Raw genomic sequence first — 18,643 nt, 5'->3', positions numbered from 1 at the left:
TCCTCTGGTACCTGCCAAACACTAGGACAAGAAAAAAAAAGGGGAAGCCTACCAACAAGTGATTTTTTTTTTTTTTTGTCTTTGCTTGTAGTCTTGATAACAAGAACAGAGCTAAAACCAGAAGTTTTCTTCCAAAACCAATGAAAAAGAGCTTTATCTTTTTCCCCAAATATATGTGTGAAACTGGAGTTCACCATTAGGGTCCTGCAGTAGTCTTTTCTGACAGCAGTCTCCACCTGATCAGTCACACCAGATACCGCGTGAGTCATATGAGAGATGTAGCTGCTTCCAGCAAGTTGTTAGATCATTAAAACGGTACAGAGGCCTTTTTGCAAATTAATAAAAGTCCCTTCAAATTTTACCGTATATCTATTTAGAGCAAAATTCTCTCTGAGCAAACTCTTTTCTTGACAGCTGTTAGGAAAATTCTGGCCCCGGTGTCTTATATTCTGTAGAAGGATCAAAAAGTGGAACTTGCATTTTCTTGCAGTAACAGATTACCGTTCAGCCCTTATATATACAATACCTAACCAAGGTTAGCAAAGTTAGTTAGTGGTTCAGTTAGTTGAAAGTTTTGGTAAATGTATCTGTGTAAAGTGAGAGCAGAACATTTAAAAAGAATCTGTAAGAAGCTTGTTGCTTTTCAGTAGGTTGAGTTACTTTTTCTATTTTTAATAGCATTTTATGAACAAGAATGCCATTGTAGTAAGTCAGAGAGATCCTCAACCTTTTTTGACTTGTGTATTCCTGAAATTTTCTGGTGAAGGTACAGACTGCTGTTTGGTGGTGGTTTTAAGCCAGCTGTCAATATGATGGTTTTTCTTAGTTATTTTTTTTCACAGCCTCTTTATTAGCAGCTAAGGGTGCCTGGTGATACAGATGTTAAAAGCTACTGCAGTAGGCACTCTCAATACAATAAATCCTTGTCTGGAAGCACTTACTGTCAATGTAGTAATGTGTACAGATTATATGCTTTTATATAACTTTGATTTGTCTTTAGATTTCCTAGCCCAGTATATTATTGCTAACTGTGGGCAGGGCTTTTCTGTGTGAATTCCAGAGTGGTTTCTAAGTACAGCAGTGCAGTCACATTTTTCCTAAGAAGAAATCCAGAGTATTTCCTATTGGTATAAACTGTGTCAGTTGGCTAAAGAAACATATCTTGCCGTTTCTAAAACAAGCACTGTTATAAATGAGGCTAAAGGTGGTGTGATATCTATACTCTAAAATTTTCTGTGAATCAGTAAAATTCCATCACTGAGTAACCATAAGCTCCAGGAAGGCAGAAGTGGAGTATTACCTAAATAAACAATTACAGGTTCAAGTCAGAATCCAGTTAATCTGTAACGATAAGCAAAGCAGCAACTTTCCTAAAGCGGTTCTTTTTTTGTACAGCAGTCTGAGTAACCATTCACGTCACTGTGATATTTGTCAAATTGCAAGCAGCATAACTGCACAGCATGACATCTAGTCATAATGTAGGAAGATTTTTGTAGGATAATCCTTCCCAAGTTTCCAAGGGAATGTTAGTCTTTGACACATGTCGGGCTGTTATTCCTCAAAGAGCACACAGCATAATGCATGGTTAGTGCATGAAGTCTTTGAATTTTAGTTATTAATGTTGATAATAAACAGACCTGGCACAAAACTGTCTGCCAAAAGACTTTATTCACGTCTGTCATTTTAATCATTCATCTTTTAAACACTGTAGAACAAATGACTTTTCGAAAGTGTAATATTCTATAGAAGGCTTAAAGATAACTGTTTCACCATGTAGGTGCCTATACGGGGTTGATTTTATATATGTAAATGTCTCATTTTCAGTTGTAGAGATACCGAGAAGGAGAATGGGTTTGAAAAAGGTTTTGAGCCCAAATATCAAAGAGTTTAATAAAAAAATACAAGCCAATATAAAAACCAGTAAGAGTGGATTTTCCAGACTTTACCCTACTAGCAGGATTCTGGAGAAGGAGAGCACCAGACTGGAGTTGTGTTTGTTTATTTCTCTCTCCCCTGTATGAAATGCCTCAAAGACATCATGACTTAGGAAAAAATCAATTACTGAACAAACCCACAATCTATATGAAAACCCCAGGTTGTGAGAGATCAGAGCGAGGAAAACTTTTTGTAGCAAGTATATTGCAATTTTTCAGACTTCATGAGCTTTAAAAAATTTCAGTAGTGAGCTATATATTTAAATAGTAATTATGTACACTTCAATTGTTATAGAAAGAACTTGTCTGGCCTTCTTAAAAAAGTTTCTTTTTTTAAATTAAGATTGTTTCTAAGTACTAAACACTGTGTCTAACTGCTGCCAGTTCTTACAAGGTTTACTCTTGTGGGATGTGATGGGGAGAATGCTGTCATTTCTTTACTGGCTGCATTGTGAAAGACTTGAGAAAGTAGTAGTGAAAAATATTGATTGACTGCTCATGTGAAATAAAGTGTAAATAGCATTGCAAATGCACATAGCTGCAGATTTCTTTTTTTTTCTCTCAACTGTCACCTAGGTATTGCAATATGAAGTTTTATTTGTTATTCGAGATAGTTAAAAATCAAACTTCTACATAGTTTTAAGTGGATTTTTTTTTTAATAAGAAGTAATGCATTTCCTTCTAAATTATTTTTTGCATTCCTTGCACATTTAAAAAGCCAGTTGAAATATTTTATTCAGTTTAATTCTTCATTTTTTGTATTCTTTTATTCTTTACAAAGCATGTCTAAACTAGAATGAGTAGAGAACTGTGGGTTTTTTAATCAGTCTTTGTCATTATCACAATTTATGGTTGTACCAGACAAAACGAAACCTATCAATTTCTGACAAAAAACAATTTGCTTTGAAGTCAGTAGCTCGCTGTTGGGACAAGACTTACTTAATAACAATTCCTCAGTCATCTGTGTGAACAAATCCGTAGTTTCAACCTTTTTCTGCAGAGGTTTTGAGACAGATGCCTGTCTACCTCTTTGGTTGACTTTTATGAATACCCTGAGAGGGAACGTAGGAGGTGAAGCACATGACATCTAGCTCCAATACGGCAAATCAAAGCAGGTAACTGTACGGTGATGACTTTAAAGCGGAGCTGTGCTCCAGGGCAGGCCAAGGTGATGTTCATCCTGCTCAGCTGGCCCTTCAAAATGCCCCTTAGGGGAAAGGGACAGGGCCATGTGAACTGGCTGCTGGCTGGGCTGTGCCAGCCTGGCTGGAGATCTGCCACCCTGGGTGGTATCAGTTCGAACTTTTCCCTCAGGATCAAAGTCTCCTTTAGATGCTGCTTAGTTTGGACAGCCCAAAAGCAATCTAGGTGAGTCTGAAGGTGGAAGAAGTCACAAAATATTAAACTTGAAGGCACATCAATATATTTTGTGGAGAAAAATCTTGCCAGTAATACAACTTTAAAATAATAATAGTGAGCAAAAAAGGGTAAATGTTTTGTAAGCAAGTGCAATTTGTGCTGAAAGGAAACAATGTGTAAATGGCCTTCTGGGAAGCAGTGATACCCTGAGCCACGTAGACCTTGGGAAGGATTTACCAATGGCCTCCTAACCAGGGAAGCAGGGAGCAGCATCTCTGAGGGACCGCTGCCATGAAACCAGGCTGCTAGGGAAAACAGCTGGAGTCACCAAAACTCGCTTTCTTCTCCAAGTCTGACCGGCACTGATCACTGCCGGAAAAGGGAAAGAAAATGACTTAGTTTATTTTCTCAGGACTTTAAAGTTATGTGAAGGCATCTGCACTGAAGATGATAGTGCAGCAGGCTCCTCTCAGGGTGCTTGTGAACAGAAAGGGCTTTTTAGATCCAAATGCCATGTGGCTTTCAAGAGGAAAATGTAGCAAGGACCAGCCCAGATTTTCAGGATAACATGGCTTGGCTTGTGTAAAACAAGGGCTGAATGGTGCTCTGGATGCAGAGGAGTCAACACCATCCAAAAGAGGAATGTTAAACTGAAGGACTATATTGGATTATACTACTCAGGAACATATTCAGACTGTAAATTAGAGGGTTGCTAATCATTACAACAACTTTGTTAGGTGATGGCCTTCAAATTAGGATAGTCCAAGCTTAAAGGGAGCTTGTTTTTTTTCCTTAAAGCAATGCTTGATACCTTTCTGAAGGAGGTTATATAACATGGTACCTATGGAGTCGGGAAACTTGATTCGATGACGTAGAGGGTCCTTTTTGTTCCTTTTGCTGCCTAGCTAGAAATTATTGGTAACCTGGATTGAGTTTAGTGGGTGGGAAGGGCTCCTCAACCTCTCTCATAAGTGCAGTTTTTTAACTCAGCATTGAAGAATTTAGATTTTTTTTTTTTAATCTGTCAAAAAATGGATTGCTTTTTAGCATTTACATCTCTTGATTTGGTTGAGTAGAATAAGTCTTATCATCTACAGTGGATGTTTAAGGTGCATGGGATTTCCTGAATGAGAAGAAACTCTTTGCAGGGAGTCTTTTAGGGGGCAGAACACAATGGTCAGGATTTATCTCTTTCCTCAGGCAAACTCCCACTAAGGAAAAGCATTCAGCAAGCAGCTAGAGGTTTGGTCCCTCAAAATGACACCTTTACGTAACTGTATGGCACATTGCAGGCTGGTTCCTCCCTGTCCTTGGTCAGGGTGAAGCCATCATCACAGGTCAGCACTCGCCTCAGCAGGGCTCCAGGTAGTGCAGGATGTGCTGCTCTGTCATGGGGGCAGCAAAAAGGTGATGAAGAAATCAGAAAGCAAAGTGTTGCTGTGCCAGATGAAAAGGGATAGTCTACCTAAAGCAATAAAATTATAATATTTATATATACTAAAATATGTATATGCTGTATTAATAATGTGTTATTGATATAAACTATCAAATCAGAAACATACAATAAATAGCTGATACACAAGCTTACTCTACCATGTCATCTTCCCCAGCTTCCTCACAGAGTTCCTGGCAGGATAGTTAGTTAGTCCTGTGGTTTTTTCTTACGCTGAAAGCAAGTCTCTCCCAGAAGAGGGCTGCCAGATTAAAATCATTAGAGTCCTTTGTCATCTTGATCCTCTTAAACTAGGTGAAACCTTCTGTCCTGTCTCCCCGGGCGAGAAATCTGCATTAGTTGCCTGCCTTTAGATTCCGTAGGAAGTATTCCTTATCTCACCCATAGAGACAAAAATATAATCACCAGCAATTTTCTAAAGACACACACATATATATATATGTGTCCCCACACAAAAACATATATGAAAGGTATTTTAAGTTAAGGTGTTTTTTTAAACATGTCAGGTTATCACATCTAACTACATGTCTGTCACACACTACCAAAGGCAGAGCTTACCACTGCCTATTTATAACTTCATATAAATAAGCCACAAGTGTTCAGGATTCCTGCTGCAAATGGAGGATTTTTTTTATCTGCATCACAGAGGAGGTCTGAGGATTAATTACTTACTGTTGGTACAGTGCTGTGAAGATGCAAAATGCTAAGCATTGGCAGGGGCTTTCCGCAGCTTGAAAAAAACAGACAGCATTGCAGCATGAAGAACAAGCAACCTACCATCATTCTAGCTCTGCTGCCTTCAAGGCCCATAGGAAGGTGGGGAGTCTTCAGGTTAGTCAATTAAGTAAAAGTTGTTTAGCAGAACTGTTTCAGTGTTTTGGGGTGGGTTTGGTTTTGATTTTTTTTTCTCTCCAAAGGAGGAAAGAAATTTGTGAAGAAAATTGCTTAAGGTTGCAGTAGTTTGCAATCTGGCTAGCACAGGGAACTTAGGCAATACTGTTAGGGATGACTCAGTGATATTAATGGCAGTTTTTAAATGAGTGTGATTAGAAATATCAAAAGTAAATAAGCTTGGAGCAGCCATTCATTTTTAAAGCAGAGAAGCTTTATATACTATATAATACTATACTAATACTATATAATACTAATAATATAATAATATACTATGATACTATATAATAGTAACACAGATTATGCCAGATCTCACATAGTCATTAGGGAGACCAGGATGCTTGTTGGTTAAAAAATTTGAATGAAATTTGTACCTTCTCCATACAATTCTCCAATACCTCACGTACTGATTGACTAATACTCTTTTTTACCACACAGCTTAAGCAAAGTGCTGCAACACTTTGCCGCTGGCCCTCTTAAAGCTCTCTCCCCTCCTAAAATTCAATTTAGGCACCTACAGCTTTGGCAAAGGAACAGCGGGGACATTGTGGGAAGTATTGCAGACCATCTCACCAGGATGAGGTGTTCTGCAGACAATTGCATTAGTATGATGTAACACGTAAGTCATTTGAGCGTGCAGTCAGGCAGAAAACCTTGTGAAGAGCCTGTGATGCTTTATATGTTAGTCCAAAATGATAACACCTCAACAGCAGTCTGTATGGAGTTCAGCTGCAGGAGGTCTGGCTAGGCTTAAGCAGGGGCAGTTGTATGCTAGGAGAGGTTTTCACTTATTTCAAGATGAAAATACAGTGTTGTGCCAAGTTAAGGTTATTTTTGAAAGAATCTGAAAATTGGATGTGTCAAATTATACTGTAAGCAAGCCTTTTGATTTTTGAATTAGCAACATACCTGTACACAAAAGGGTTTTTATGGTACTGACAACACATTTGTCCACACCATCTATGTTCTTCTGTAAACAAGGGGTTTCCATATAATAAAAGCGGCTCCATAATAAATGCATAGAAGAATAAATAGGCACATAGTTCTGTACTTGTTCCATCGGTATAGCATGCAAATGTTTAAATCTACTCTTTGTATTTCTACAGAGACTTGAGATTAATGTCAATAGGAGGTGGTACAGATGAAACCATGCTTTCCATCATATGCAAATACATGGAAACACTTCCAAGCAAGTGATACATCTCCACTTCCTTGAATACTAAGAAACCAAGAGCATGGCTTGTACTGCACGACAAAGGTAACAGCCAGTATGTGTTTTAAGGGTAAAATAAGTCAAAAACATTCATTTTCCTATCAAAATGCTTGTCAAGGTCTTTGACCATTATCATTCTATGTGTTCTCCAATGTCAAATTTCTGTTGATACGAAGCAGTCTGAAAGCATGTGGCCTCTTGCAAGGTTGTTTTCAGTTGGTTACTGCTTTGAAGAGTCTAGTGATCCACAGTAAGGACCCAGAAAAAATGTTTTCTTTAATCAACATATATCTACATTGAGAGCATCTAAGCCACCACTTAAGAAACAGAACTTCCATGTGGATACAGCTAGGATTTCACTAGTAACTTAATCTCATTTCAGTGTAGCTTTGCTTTCAAGATCAATAATTAAGGCAGAAATTATTCCCTGCCACGTTCAAATACTGGAACAGTGATTTTGCTCTCAATTACAAATACCTTCCCTAACTTTAACTTTTAGCAAGTAATCATCACAATGAGCTGTCATCTTTGCCAAGTCCACATTGACTTGTACTGCATTCTGTCATGGATGTCTGATGAGGGGACTGGGGGTTGACTTTTTGTAGAATTCTACAAACAACTGTTTAATTGGACCTGAAGCTTTTGGAGGCCTGAACTTCAGCAGTAAGGTGTCATGTTTTGTGTGAAATTATTGAAGAAAAAGACTAAAAATAAACATGTTAATATGAAAATTGTGTGCAATTACTTAAACTCTTCCTACAACAGCCATTTAAGCCAGAAGAGACAACCTGTATTATTGCAAAAAAACCTTCACTGGAATTGTCCTTGTAATCAAATGGATGTGTTGATTAAGGGTTTTCTAGGGAATCTCCATGATGCTGTAAGGTTAACAGTTTGATAGCCAAAAGATGGTATTTCCTTCCACCTGGAAATAATCTGTATGGTTGCTAGATAGTGTCTTAGTTACAGTAAACTGAGAAATGCAATATAAAAATACTGTGTAAAAATTATAGACAAAATATTTCAAAACCAAGAATAATCATAACAGCAGTATTCTTATGTAGCTGCTATTAACTGCAACTTTGTAAAAGCACAATTAATACTACTAGTATTTTTCTATTGTATCCACTGTATAGTGTATTTTATTCTATAAGGTCATACTGTAGCATCCTGAAATCTTGCTAACTATTTGTGAATTTCAAGTCCTGTCAGTCAGAGCAAAACTTTTCTACCTGAATATGACCAGTAAAGCAAGTGCAGCTGCTGAGGAAAATTCTAAGGCTGCAATGCATGGTGCCCACCACTTGCCATTCCCCTTCCCCGAGTGAAATATTCTCAAAGCAGTTTTACCTTTACATAAAATCGCCTTGCAGGATTCCAGTTCAGATTTTAAACTGAAAATTGACCTTTTACTGGAATTGAAGAAAAGGAAAGGTGCTGTATCTCATAAAATAACATAAAAACATACAGAAATAGTCAGTTTTGACTATGTAACTTTCAGTTACCTTTCAATTCAGAACCTTCTCTTTAAAAGAGCCTAATGAACCATGTTTTTAGTACTTAATTAAAAATGCCCTTGTGTTTTCTATTAAACATGTAGATGTAGAAAGTTGTTTGGAGGCTTCATATATTCCTTGTGCTTAATCTTCCTCCCCATTTCCCACCCTATCTAGACAACAACAAAAAACCTGACAATTGTCCTTATATATTTCTAGAAGATGAAGAACTATTAACTGTAGTTGTCAAACATTTATTTCAGTAACTATCATCTCACTTGTTAGGTATCTTGTACTCCACTGTCTCATTAAAATTATACAAGTGCATCAATTTTGGATGGCAAACTATATCGTAATGACTAGCTTTGGCAATGCTGTACTTGTTTAGCAAACCTAGCAATTCTCATATGAAGAAAATGCATTATCCTGGTATTAGTACTTCTACAAATAACAGAATGTTGAAGTACTATAGACCTTTTAACAGTCAAATATTAAATCAGCTAGAAATATTTGAGCTTTAATTACTTTTACACACTGTATGTTTTGTATTAGATAAGTGATTGACATGTCATATTTCCATTATATGTGAAATCTAATATGAAAGAAATGTAGCATGCACCTCCATTTCTTATTTTAATAGTGCTCCTCACACAAGTGTAGCCCCTTAAATGCAGCACCATTTCCAAAAAATACATTGGTATTCTACAGTAGAAAAAAAAATTATATAAACACTAGTTAGAATACTACAGGACACTTTATTTGTCAGTTTGTAATTAGTTATTAATGGCAATGTTATACATTATTTCTAGAAAAGGTTTTCAGAAATTGTAGATACAATTTCAATATCTTAGAAAACAATTTTTTGAATGTGAAACTCAGCAATGTAATAGCTTCAACTGTTAGAAACTATCTGGTGATCCAAAGCTAAGTCTTCAAAATAAAAAACCTTAATATGACAGCACCTCCAACAGGTGCATCATAATATACTTTAATATAAAATTAAAAATATCTGACCTCATATTTCAGACATCACACACTGTCAATTTAGGGATCATCACAGATTGAAAAGTAAATATACTAATGGTAGAAGTTCTAGTGATTCAATGGAATCATTAAGTTTTAGATACTTTAAATATAAAGAAAACATTTGTGCTATGTCTGTATTGGTTGATCCCAATGACCAAAGGCATTTGCTTAAGAGTAGATGTGCAAGCATGATTTGTCACATTTAAATTAAAAAAATCCAGTTTTGAGTAACTTCTCCCAAAACACACAGTTTAAGCTACTTTAACACATACAGTATCAGACCTCTCCACAACAATAATTTTTGGGGGTACCACTATTACATTTGTTAGCTTCAGGCCAGCCTTTTCAAAATCCACAGAGAAAACCAATTTAGAAAGATCGAAGTAATTCTTTGTGCTTTTGCACCCTAGAAATTACTATATGCCTGAAACTGGAGCTCTAATTTAGAGCATGGCCCAGAATTAAAAGCAGAATGAAAGAGAAAGCCTTGTAATTCTGCAACTACTTCCTATCTGAACAACTGTTGTTTTCTGTATTTTTAAAATCAATTCTAAAAACTGTTTTCCCTAAAAAAGCAACCTACTATGCTAGCAGTTTCCGCATATTTACAAATAATCCCCCCCAAAACAGGGGATGATGGGAAAGATTTTGATACATTAAGAAAACTACATATAACATTGCATTAATAGTTAATGCAATTTACAACAATTTCACTGTGTTTTATCAACAGAATATGCCACTTTAGATCAATGTCTTCATTAATTAAGACTGCTTTATAGTTGAAATTACACAATTTAAACCAAAGGGAACATGCATCACCTCAGTTTAATAATCCAGTATATTACAAAAAAAACAAACAATGCAAAGAGCATCATGTAGCATAACAGCTTTGTCTGGCTTCCTCGGGAGAGCATTCTCAGTCTGCCCATAGTTGCACCCAGAAGTCCACCCGTAGAGTCAAAATCATTATCCTACATTTAAAACCAAGCCAAACAACAAAAACCATGTTACTCTGAGAAGAAAAAAGACTACTCCTAAAGCTTCTGAAGTGTAGTTTTTCCTGGTTTTTCAAATTTTCATAGAATCATAGAGTGGTTTGGGTTGGAAGGGACCTCAAAGATCATCTAGTTCCAACCCCCCTGCTGCGGGCAGGGACACCCTCCACTAGCCCACATTGCCCAAAGCCCCATCCAACCTGGCCTTGAACACTTCCAGGGATGGGGCATCCACAACCTCTCTGGGCAACCTGTTCCAGTGCCTCACCACCCTCACAGTGAAGAATTTCTTCCTAACATCTAGTCTAAATCTACCCTCTTTCAGTTTAAACCCATTACCCCTTGTCCTATCACTACATGCCCTTGTAAACAGTCCCTCTTCAGCTTTCTTGTAGGCCCCTTTAGGTACTGGAAGGCCACTATAAGGACTAAAATTATTTCAGATTTCTGAAAATTAACCAGGAAAAAATTTTGTCCATTCATCCAGATGGCTGCAAGCAAAAAAGGCATTTCTGACTTCCTTATTTTTTACTTCCCTCTTCTATTCTTAAATACAATTAAATATAGAACTGCTTTTTTAATAATACTATACATTTGCTAATTAAAAATAAATGGTCATATCTGAAGTGTAAAGACCTTGGTTGTAACTTGGAAGTAATGCATTTGCACATCTATCTTTTTGAACAGAAATACTGCTGCTGAATTAGTTACGTTTTACAGTCAACAATAAGCTGTCAGCATTTTAATACAAATGTTCATACCAAAAGGAGGAATGCTTTACATTACTAACTTCTTAATCCTGCCCAATATTTAAAGAAAGTTGGTAACTAAACACTTACCATTTCTGATAACATTTTATTTTGGTTTTTAACTTCTGTTCCAATTTCAATGGAAAGCTATTAAAAAAAAAGTATTAAATATGAGTAATCAGTTATACATTGATTAGAGAAACTAGTTTAAAATACGTGATGTGACTAGCATTTTCCCAGGTAAAATGTGACAGCAGTACCTGCTATTTTCAAAAAATAACATGCACAGTATTTTGTCAATAACCCTTAGGAAAGTAAGTATTTGTCATTTGACTAGATGAGTCTAGAGAGTCACAGAAGATACTCAATGCTCCTCCTCCTCTTTTCTGCTTGAACAAAGAATTCCTTATTAGAGTTACTGCGTGGCCTTTCAAAAATTCAAGATCTAGTCAAGTTCAAGTAGCTATTATCCATTTCTTGGAACAACTGTAAAAACTACTGGCACACAGCACAGAGGACCATGAGCACTTATTGACTCAGTGTTGCTGGAGTTGACACCTGTAACCTCCTAACGCATCTCTTTTGACAAGTTGCTGCTACGGTATAAATGGGAATTTGTTCTGTGAACTTGTCTATTCCTTCTCTGCTTTGCGTCATGAAACAGCAAGTGTGCAGCAGGACCACAAACCAAGCTGAGTATGCAAGTGAAAGTCAGTCCAAAGGTAGTAACCAGGGCTGGCAACAGCCTGGTGATCACCCAGCACGTCCACAGCTATGAGACAGGTCCAAGGTCAAGCCAGAAAGTCGAGTCTGCAGGTTAGGATCAGAATCAGGGAGGTATGAGACCAGGCACAGACAGAGCTGCAACACAGCAGCAACACAGCAGCAACACAGGAAAGATGTGGGCCAGTCAGGAGAGCATTGGCTTAAAAGCAGCTCTCAAGTGCAACAGGGATGAACCCCCACAGAGGCTTCTCAGCACGCTGGCCTGGAACAACCAGCTGAACTCCTAGAAGGGAGGGAAACGTGCTCCAGACCCTCATGTTTTGCATTAGACAAAACCTGTATGGTTTTTTTGTAACATAACCTCAATGCCATGATTTCTTACTGCTAGATTTCGCTGCAGTCTATAGTTGAAAGTAAAACTAATTTTACATGACGCTTCTGGGAAGATTATCTGAAGACTATTCCATATTCCAAGATCATTACATTGCACTAAAAGATGCAACTGCAGAAAGAGCACACATGCTACTCCATGGGGCACTGCACTGTCGACATGCATTAATTTTGAAATATAACAGACAAGAAATGAAACTCTGTAACAAAGGTCAAAGCTTTTCTTTTTACCTCCTTAACTTATACTAAGCTATTATTCTAAACCTAAGGTTTTAGTTTCTATTTGAGACTAAACAAATTACTTTTAAGCAACAGTATTCACAATAGGAATTTGAATGAGTTTAGGCCTAAAAATTCGTTGGCTTGTACTATGTATATAGAAACAGCACCTATTGCTAAGAATGTATTTTAAAAAAAAATAATCGTAAGTTGTTCAGAAAAAAAACCCCATAGAATTTTAATCACAGACCTGTCTTTCAGTTAGACTTGCTTGAAAGAAGTCCTCAATCTCCAGAAGGAATCAGAATCATTAAAACAACAAACTTCTCTTTCAGAGGATATTAGCATGCTATTTCTAACAGCTGTTTTAACATTGCAGATACAGCAGAAGCTGATGAGTCATAATGATAACACCAGAAAGTGGTAAATTTTCTTAAATGAAACAGAGACAGTTTACTGACCTAAACTCAAAGTTTCTAGTTTCTGCAGGGATAGTAATTCATTCTGTAGGACAGTAAGCTGCAAGTAACACCATAGCTGTCCTCTAGATTAGCAAGAAAGGACACCTCTAGCTTAAAAATCTAATTAAAGGAAGAATCAGTTATACAAATGAATGATTGTGCATTTTGGCTGACAGCAATTCTTTCCTGTATTATGTTTTAAACTAAATCCACTGCTTCACTGGTCCATATAATTTCATTCAATAAATGTGATGATACGACTAGAATTAAATACTTACCGATTTAATGGCACTGACTTTTGTACGCAGACTTTCTGTTAACCTTTCATTTTCTTCTTCATAAACACTGTATCCACTACTGGTATAGCCATAGTTACCAGCAGGTGCTCCATCGCCTATAAACACAATAGCCAGTAGTTACAGACAGAAAACACCATTGGAGCAAGAGCTCTTTCTGTTTAAAAGTGTGTTTCCTTAGTGTCACCCGTGGCAATGAGGAAGAGGTACTGCGTGTTCCCAAGACAGAGGTTCAACATTTTGCAAATGTGGAAGTTACCTTTCAATATGCAAATCAAAGAAGGAAAACTGAGGAATGGCTGTAATTTAATACTATAAAACTTTTCCCCAGAGAGGGTTTTCAGGTGACTTCTATGGAAATTGACCTAGGCATTACACAGAGATGTGAAGGAAGCTTTGAGGCCACTACACAGAGCAACAAACTTAACCGAAAATAATAAACTTGAGATCATTGTCTAACAAAGACAAACACTACTTGATCACACATTTAAAGGAGAAAGCATACTCTGATCCTCTGAACCTCAGACCAGAAGCCAGGCCTCAGAGCAGAACACTGCCGTTTCTGTCACTGTTCTGCAGTCCTATTCCCACTCCCACCTTTGCTTTTTGGATGATGGAGCTTCAGGACTGTTATCCAGACAACTGACTCGGCAGAGTACGTGGGGCAGAAGGGAATGAAAGCTCCTCAGCCTCACACATTCACTTCCTCCAACCTCTAATAAAGATCTACAGACAGCAGTTGAACAATAGCATGGGCACAGGAGAATTAAAGCCATGTCCTGTCTAGACAAAAATCGGTTTTAGACCTCAAATCTAAGATTTGAAACCAAAGAACGGTGGGCCATTTCATGCTAAAAGAAGGCATGCTCTTTCCCCTGCACTCTTCCATAAACATCCATCACTTCACTTTTTAAGAAACAGCATACTGAGCTGGATAGCCTTCAGTCTAACTCCTCTCAGTTCATACCCAGAGCAAGCTGTTATTCTGACAAAGAAAAGGATTGAAGGCCTAAGCATTATCAAATGCCCACCTTTTTATGATAAACATCCCAATACCTCTCTTGATCCAGTAGAAAGCATATCCAAGACTTGCTTCATCTTGTGAAAATACTGTTACACAACACAAATTAAAAGTGTAGACATAAATCTAGGGTAGTGTTACAGACACACCTGGTTTAGCCATATAGCATTTATCAGCCCCTAAAGATTCATTTTCTAGAAAGAAGTACCAGAACTCAGTCATAAACTTCTAAGGCATAAACATCACCTATGTTTTAGTGTGAAGTCACAGCATCTACATGGTTCTAGACTATGACATGGGAGTTCAAAGTTTCTCTATAGTCATCAGTGTGACTGCTGGTTGAAACATTGAGGCCTAAACTTCTCAAAACACTCAGCAGGAACTCTCCAGAGATTGCATTTGCACCAGATTGTATTTGTAATAATTTGACAATATTTGGGTTGTTTGGGTTTTTTTCCCCCCAAACATAGCAGGAAAACATACAGAAGTACTAAAATTAAAAAACCAAAACAACACAAAAAAAACCCCACCCACAACAAAAAACAACCTCAAACAAAAAACCCAAAACCAACACTGAGAATTTGGAAGGGACTTGACTGAAGAGTGACAAATCTGTCCATCCGTAGAAACATGGCTCAAGCTAACACTGCGTTAGAACCATTCACGAATACAATTAAATACAAATCCCAGTGCTGCTCCGTAAGTCCAGCTGAGCTAGAGAGACAGAAGCACGGGTAACGGACACGATACTTTTCCCACCCAAAGCTCCCGAGCTCTGCTGCAAGCCTACCCCCATCGGCACGGCCCTCTCACGCAGAGACCCCCCGCGAAGCCCCAGCCCACAGGCCCGGGCACTGCGCGGCCCACACGACAGCACGGGCTGCCCCAGCCCGCCCCGCTGAGCTTTTCACCCGCTCTCCCTCTCCGCCTGACCCTCCAGCACCGGACGAAGAGAGGCCACACAGCCGCTGCCCACCGCCGCAGCTCCGCCAGGCCGGGCGGGTATCGCGGCCCGGCCCACAGGTGGGCTGCAGGCCCCGGCGCCGAGGACCGCCGCGCTTACCCAGCCCCGCGCGCCTCATCGCTGTGCCCGGAGCTGCCAAGGGGGGGAGGAGGAGAAAGAGGACGATGGAAGCAGCTCCCGCGCCCACAGCGCCTGAGGAAAGCGGGGCTCGGCGGGGCGGCCGCGGCCCAGCTCCGGCTCGGCCGCCCGGCTCATTCACCCGGCGAGCGCCACGACAGCGCTCAGCCCCGCGCGGCCCGCTGGGTACGGTGGGCCTGAGGCAGGGCGGGGCGGGGCTGCGCTGCCCGCGCGGGGCCTGATGGGTGCTGTAGTGCGGCGCCGCTGAGGAGACGTTCTGCTCGGCGCTGGTGCCTGTGCGCGGCGGGCGGGCTGGGGTCGGGTCCCTGACAGGCGGTCCCGCCCGGAGCCTCGGGCTTCCTCCAGCCCCGGGGGGGCACAGTTCCCCCGCGCTGCAGCACGGTGTCTGCAGGGTCTCCCCGCAGCACTCCAAGGCATTGAACCAGCATGCCGTTTCTTAGGGGAGTGTGGCAGATGGCTCGCATTGTCCGTGCGGCCAATAGGCCCTGGAAATGTGATTTACTAAAAGTGTACGTTTCAGGGAGCTGGACAGTGAGGCAGTGGTTTTCGGGGCAGAAGAAAGTGCCAACATAGCATGGTGGGAGAGCCAGGCCACCAGCTGTAGCGGGCCCTGGCAGAGCAGCTTCCTCCCTGCACGGTCACCTCCCCGCAGCTTCAGGACAGCGCATTCTATTAAATATAACCACTCGTGAATTTACTCAATACCTTATCTATTTCAGCTTGCATTAAATTTTTAATAATTGATTCTGAAAGGAGAAAAAAAATCTCAGCCTCTGTTTCAGGAGGCCATCAGTACCTTCTCATTGCTTGAAAAAGGGAGATTCTCAGTGGTTGTCTTGTAACAGGCGTTCAAAAAATTAAAATGCAGTGCTGAGTGGAGCTTTGCCACCTTTTTTCCCCACCATTTATTCAGAAGTAACAGGCATGCTACTGCAGCATACAGCAACTCAAACTGGAATCCTGCAGATTTCATTATTATTGAATTTTCAGTTTTCCAAATGATTTAAATTTCATTTGCAAAGGTAATTTCTCCTTCATTCTTTAACCCCTTACAATGCTTTATCAGAAATGGGTTTTACCTGATTTTATTAAAGGTGACTCACTCTGTATACCATTGGATTTAATTTCTTTCCCAGGATGATACCAGACTGATTTGTCAGTATTCCAGCATAAAGCAATGTCATGGAGTCCATTCAGAGTTTGCTATTTCAGGTACAGCATCCATTGGAGTAAAGATTGGCTTTTCCAATTACAACAAGTTACCATACCATTGATTTATTTGGTATTTGTGTTCTGGTAGGACGTAAGACACCCAGTATTGGGCCTAGACTAGCTATATAAACTCAGACCAAAGCTCCTGCTTCAGTGAGCATGCAGTGTACCATGACTCTTCATCTAGGCAGGTAAAATTGTAGAAGGAAGAATAAAATAAAGCTTGTCAGTAAGCCCTCCCGCTGACATCCTGTGTAACTGCAGTAAGACAGCCCACCTATCTTTTTGCAGTGCATGAAACCACAAATAACTGCAGCGTTCCTTTTCTCTCCACTTGTCAAAGTTGAACTGAGATGTTAGTCTTGTGTCAGCCCAACTGTAGGACAGATACTGAGAAGCTGTTGTTCATTTATTTACTTCTCAGTCACATTGGGGTGCCCACATCTCAAACAGCATTATGAAGAGTAAAATGAGTATAATGTAGAAATTGGCCTTATAGTTTATTTAATATTTGATAATTTAAACAGCTTACCCAAAGTTTCAACTAAGGCAGTAGTTACCTGTACAAAACAGAACAGAAGACCAGGGAGAAGCAGCAAACTGCAGAACTGTCACCCATACTGCACAGCGTGAGGCTAATCTCCATTATTTTCTCAGTAGCTCAGCAATTCTTACAGCAGTTTGCAAGCTGCCATCACTGATGACTTGAGATTTGATTTACATCAGTTCAGGGAAATACATCAGTTGTTTCAAAGAAAGGAAAAATACTATCACCAGATTAAAGATGCTGTTCGTGCTGAAACTGTCTGAAGTTCACAAACGGAACCATTTCTTACCTTGCCAGGACAAAGAGGTCTCTGAAACGATTACATGCTTAACCCAGCAAATTTTAGATCTTGTAAAATTTACAGAAAATGAACAATTCTAAGAAAACCTTCTTCATGAGTGCTACAGATTTGAACTAGGGCTTTGTTAGGAGCAATATCTTCATCAAACACAATTGTTGAAGGAGGGTTGGGGTGACAGTCTATGCAGTAACTAAATAACCACAGAGTAAAATTGAGGCTCCAAGATACAATAGGAAAATGTCTTTTAATAGCAGCTGAGTCTGTCATTGTGATGTATAATTTTATTTACATTTTTTTCTTCATACACCATCCAAGAAAATGATTACATTTGGTGGCATTGTTATATGAGAAGATTTTTCTTAACAATATTTACATATTCTTTGTCACCCTTCTTTTTTTCCCCACATGACTCTTCTTCCATTTTTTAATAAATATGGATTTATACATAACTAGCTAAAAAAAGTACATCTCCCCACTAGGACTGTAGTTATAATTCATTGTTAAGGGGCTCATTTTTCATTTCTACTTAAATTTTCTGTAAAATATCCCAATTAGGCATATGTAAGGTATTTGCAGCTCACAGTGTTTATGTCTATAATCTGCTTATGATGTTTTGAAATAACATATTGAGTCTATATGCAATTTATAGATAGCACATTTAATTATTCACCATTTCTCACAGCAAAGCATGGAAATGATACTGACATGATTAATGTTTCAAATCCATTTTTATTGCATTGAATTTATATTTTTTCATACACTGAAAGTGCCTTGTAGAAAAGTTAGTTTTATAGTTCTCCTGACACTGAAACAATGAAATCATGATTCCATCTTGCAACACAGGCTGGTTGTAGAGGTTGACTGGGTATCATTAATATTCATTATGTTTATGTTGTATTTCCATTGATTGTTTTTATCCATATTAGTAATTTCACAGAATGAATCTGTGAAATAAATACAATTTTTATGTTGGCATGGTTAATTGTACTCCCATTGGCTTCTGGCCTGTTCCCTGGCAGCTCTCCCCCACGGAGGCCAAGCCCTAGACTCCCCAGCTTTGCAAACCAGCTGTGCCTGGTTAGCAGGGGTGGCTGCAGCTGCTCCTTAGCATCTGCAGTTCTTCCTGCCAGGATGCCTAAACAAGTAGTCAGCAAGTGGTTTTAAGTGACTGACTCGTCAACATTTTGTTTCTCAGTGACAACATATGGGAAGAAAAAGCATGTGAAAAGAAAATGTATGCAGTTTGCAAGCT

The 18,643-nt window shown here is 39.1% G+C and overlaps 2 protein-coding genes and 1 long non-coding RNA gene across 4 annotated transcripts in view; 2 read left to right on the top strand and 1 right to left on the bottom strand.

Annotated features, from left to right (window-relative positions):
- LOC104633363 (putative acyl-CoA dehydrogenase 6) overlaps positions 1 to 7,581 on the top strand; it is a 91,243-nt gene extending 83,662 nt beyond the window's left edge. Inside the window, exon 9 of the mRNA XM_075746161.1 lies at positions 6,744 to 7,581. Within this exon, the coding sequence (XP_075602276.1) occupies positions 6,744 to 6,834 (91 nt within the window). The 3' untranslated portion in view covers positions 6,835 to 7,581. The remainder of the gene's footprint in view (positions 1 to 6,743) is intronic.
- BET1 (Bet1 golgi vesicular membrane trafficking protein) lies at positions 3,341 to 15,510 on the bottom strand. 2 transcript variants are annotated; one of them, XM_075746164.1, is made up of 4 exons: positions 15,293 to 15,510; positions 13,191 to 13,306; positions 11,207 to 11,263; positions 3,341 to 4,758 (listed from the first exon to the last, which is right to left on the bottom strand). In XM_075746164.1, the coding sequence occupies exons 1-4, from the start codon at positions 15,309 to 15,311 to the stop codon at positions 4,546 to 4,548; spliced, it is 405 nt and encodes a 134-aa protein (XP_075602279.1). In that variant the 5' UTR covers positions 15,312 to 15,510; the 3' UTR covers positions 3,341 to 4,545. The 2 variants fall into 2 exon arrangements, with proteins under 2 accessions (XP_075602279.1, XP_075602281.1); XM_075746166.1 differs by lacking the exon at positions 3,341 to 4,758 and adding an exon at positions 9,082 to 10,343 and having other exon boundaries at positions 15,293 to 15,504.
- LOC142600581 (uncharacterized) lies at positions 15,365 to 16,083 on the top strand. Its single transcript, XR_012834142.1, has 2 exons — positions 15,365 to 15,496; positions 15,852 to 16,083. It is a non-coding gene; the product is annotated as an uncharacterized LOC142600581 (long non-coding RNA).
- Positions 16,084 to 18,643: the final 2,560 nt, after the last annotated feature.

This window comes from Balearica regulorum, chromosome 2 (genome assembly GCF_011004875.1).
Source record: "Balearica regulorum gibbericeps isolate bBalReg1 chromosome 2, bBalReg1.pri, whole genome shotgun sequence".
In the NCBI taxonomy this organism is placed as follows: Eukaryota; Metazoa; Chordata; class Aves; order Gruiformes; family Gruidae; genus Balearica; species Balearica regulorum.
This window is presented reverse-complemented; position numbering and strand designations above follow the sequence as displayed.

Excerpts from the sequence above, each read along its gene's own strand:
- BET1 (XM_075746164.1), bottom strand. Across the intron at positions 11,264-13,190 it reads AAGTCAGTGCCATTAAATCG|CTTTCCATTGAAATTGGAAC; the intron begins GTAAGTATTTAA and ends TTTTTTTAATAG. Across the intron at positions 4,759-11,206 it reads ATAAAATGTTATCAGAAATG|GTAGACTATCCCTTTTCATC; the intron begins GTAAGTGTTTAG and ends TTATTGCTTTAG.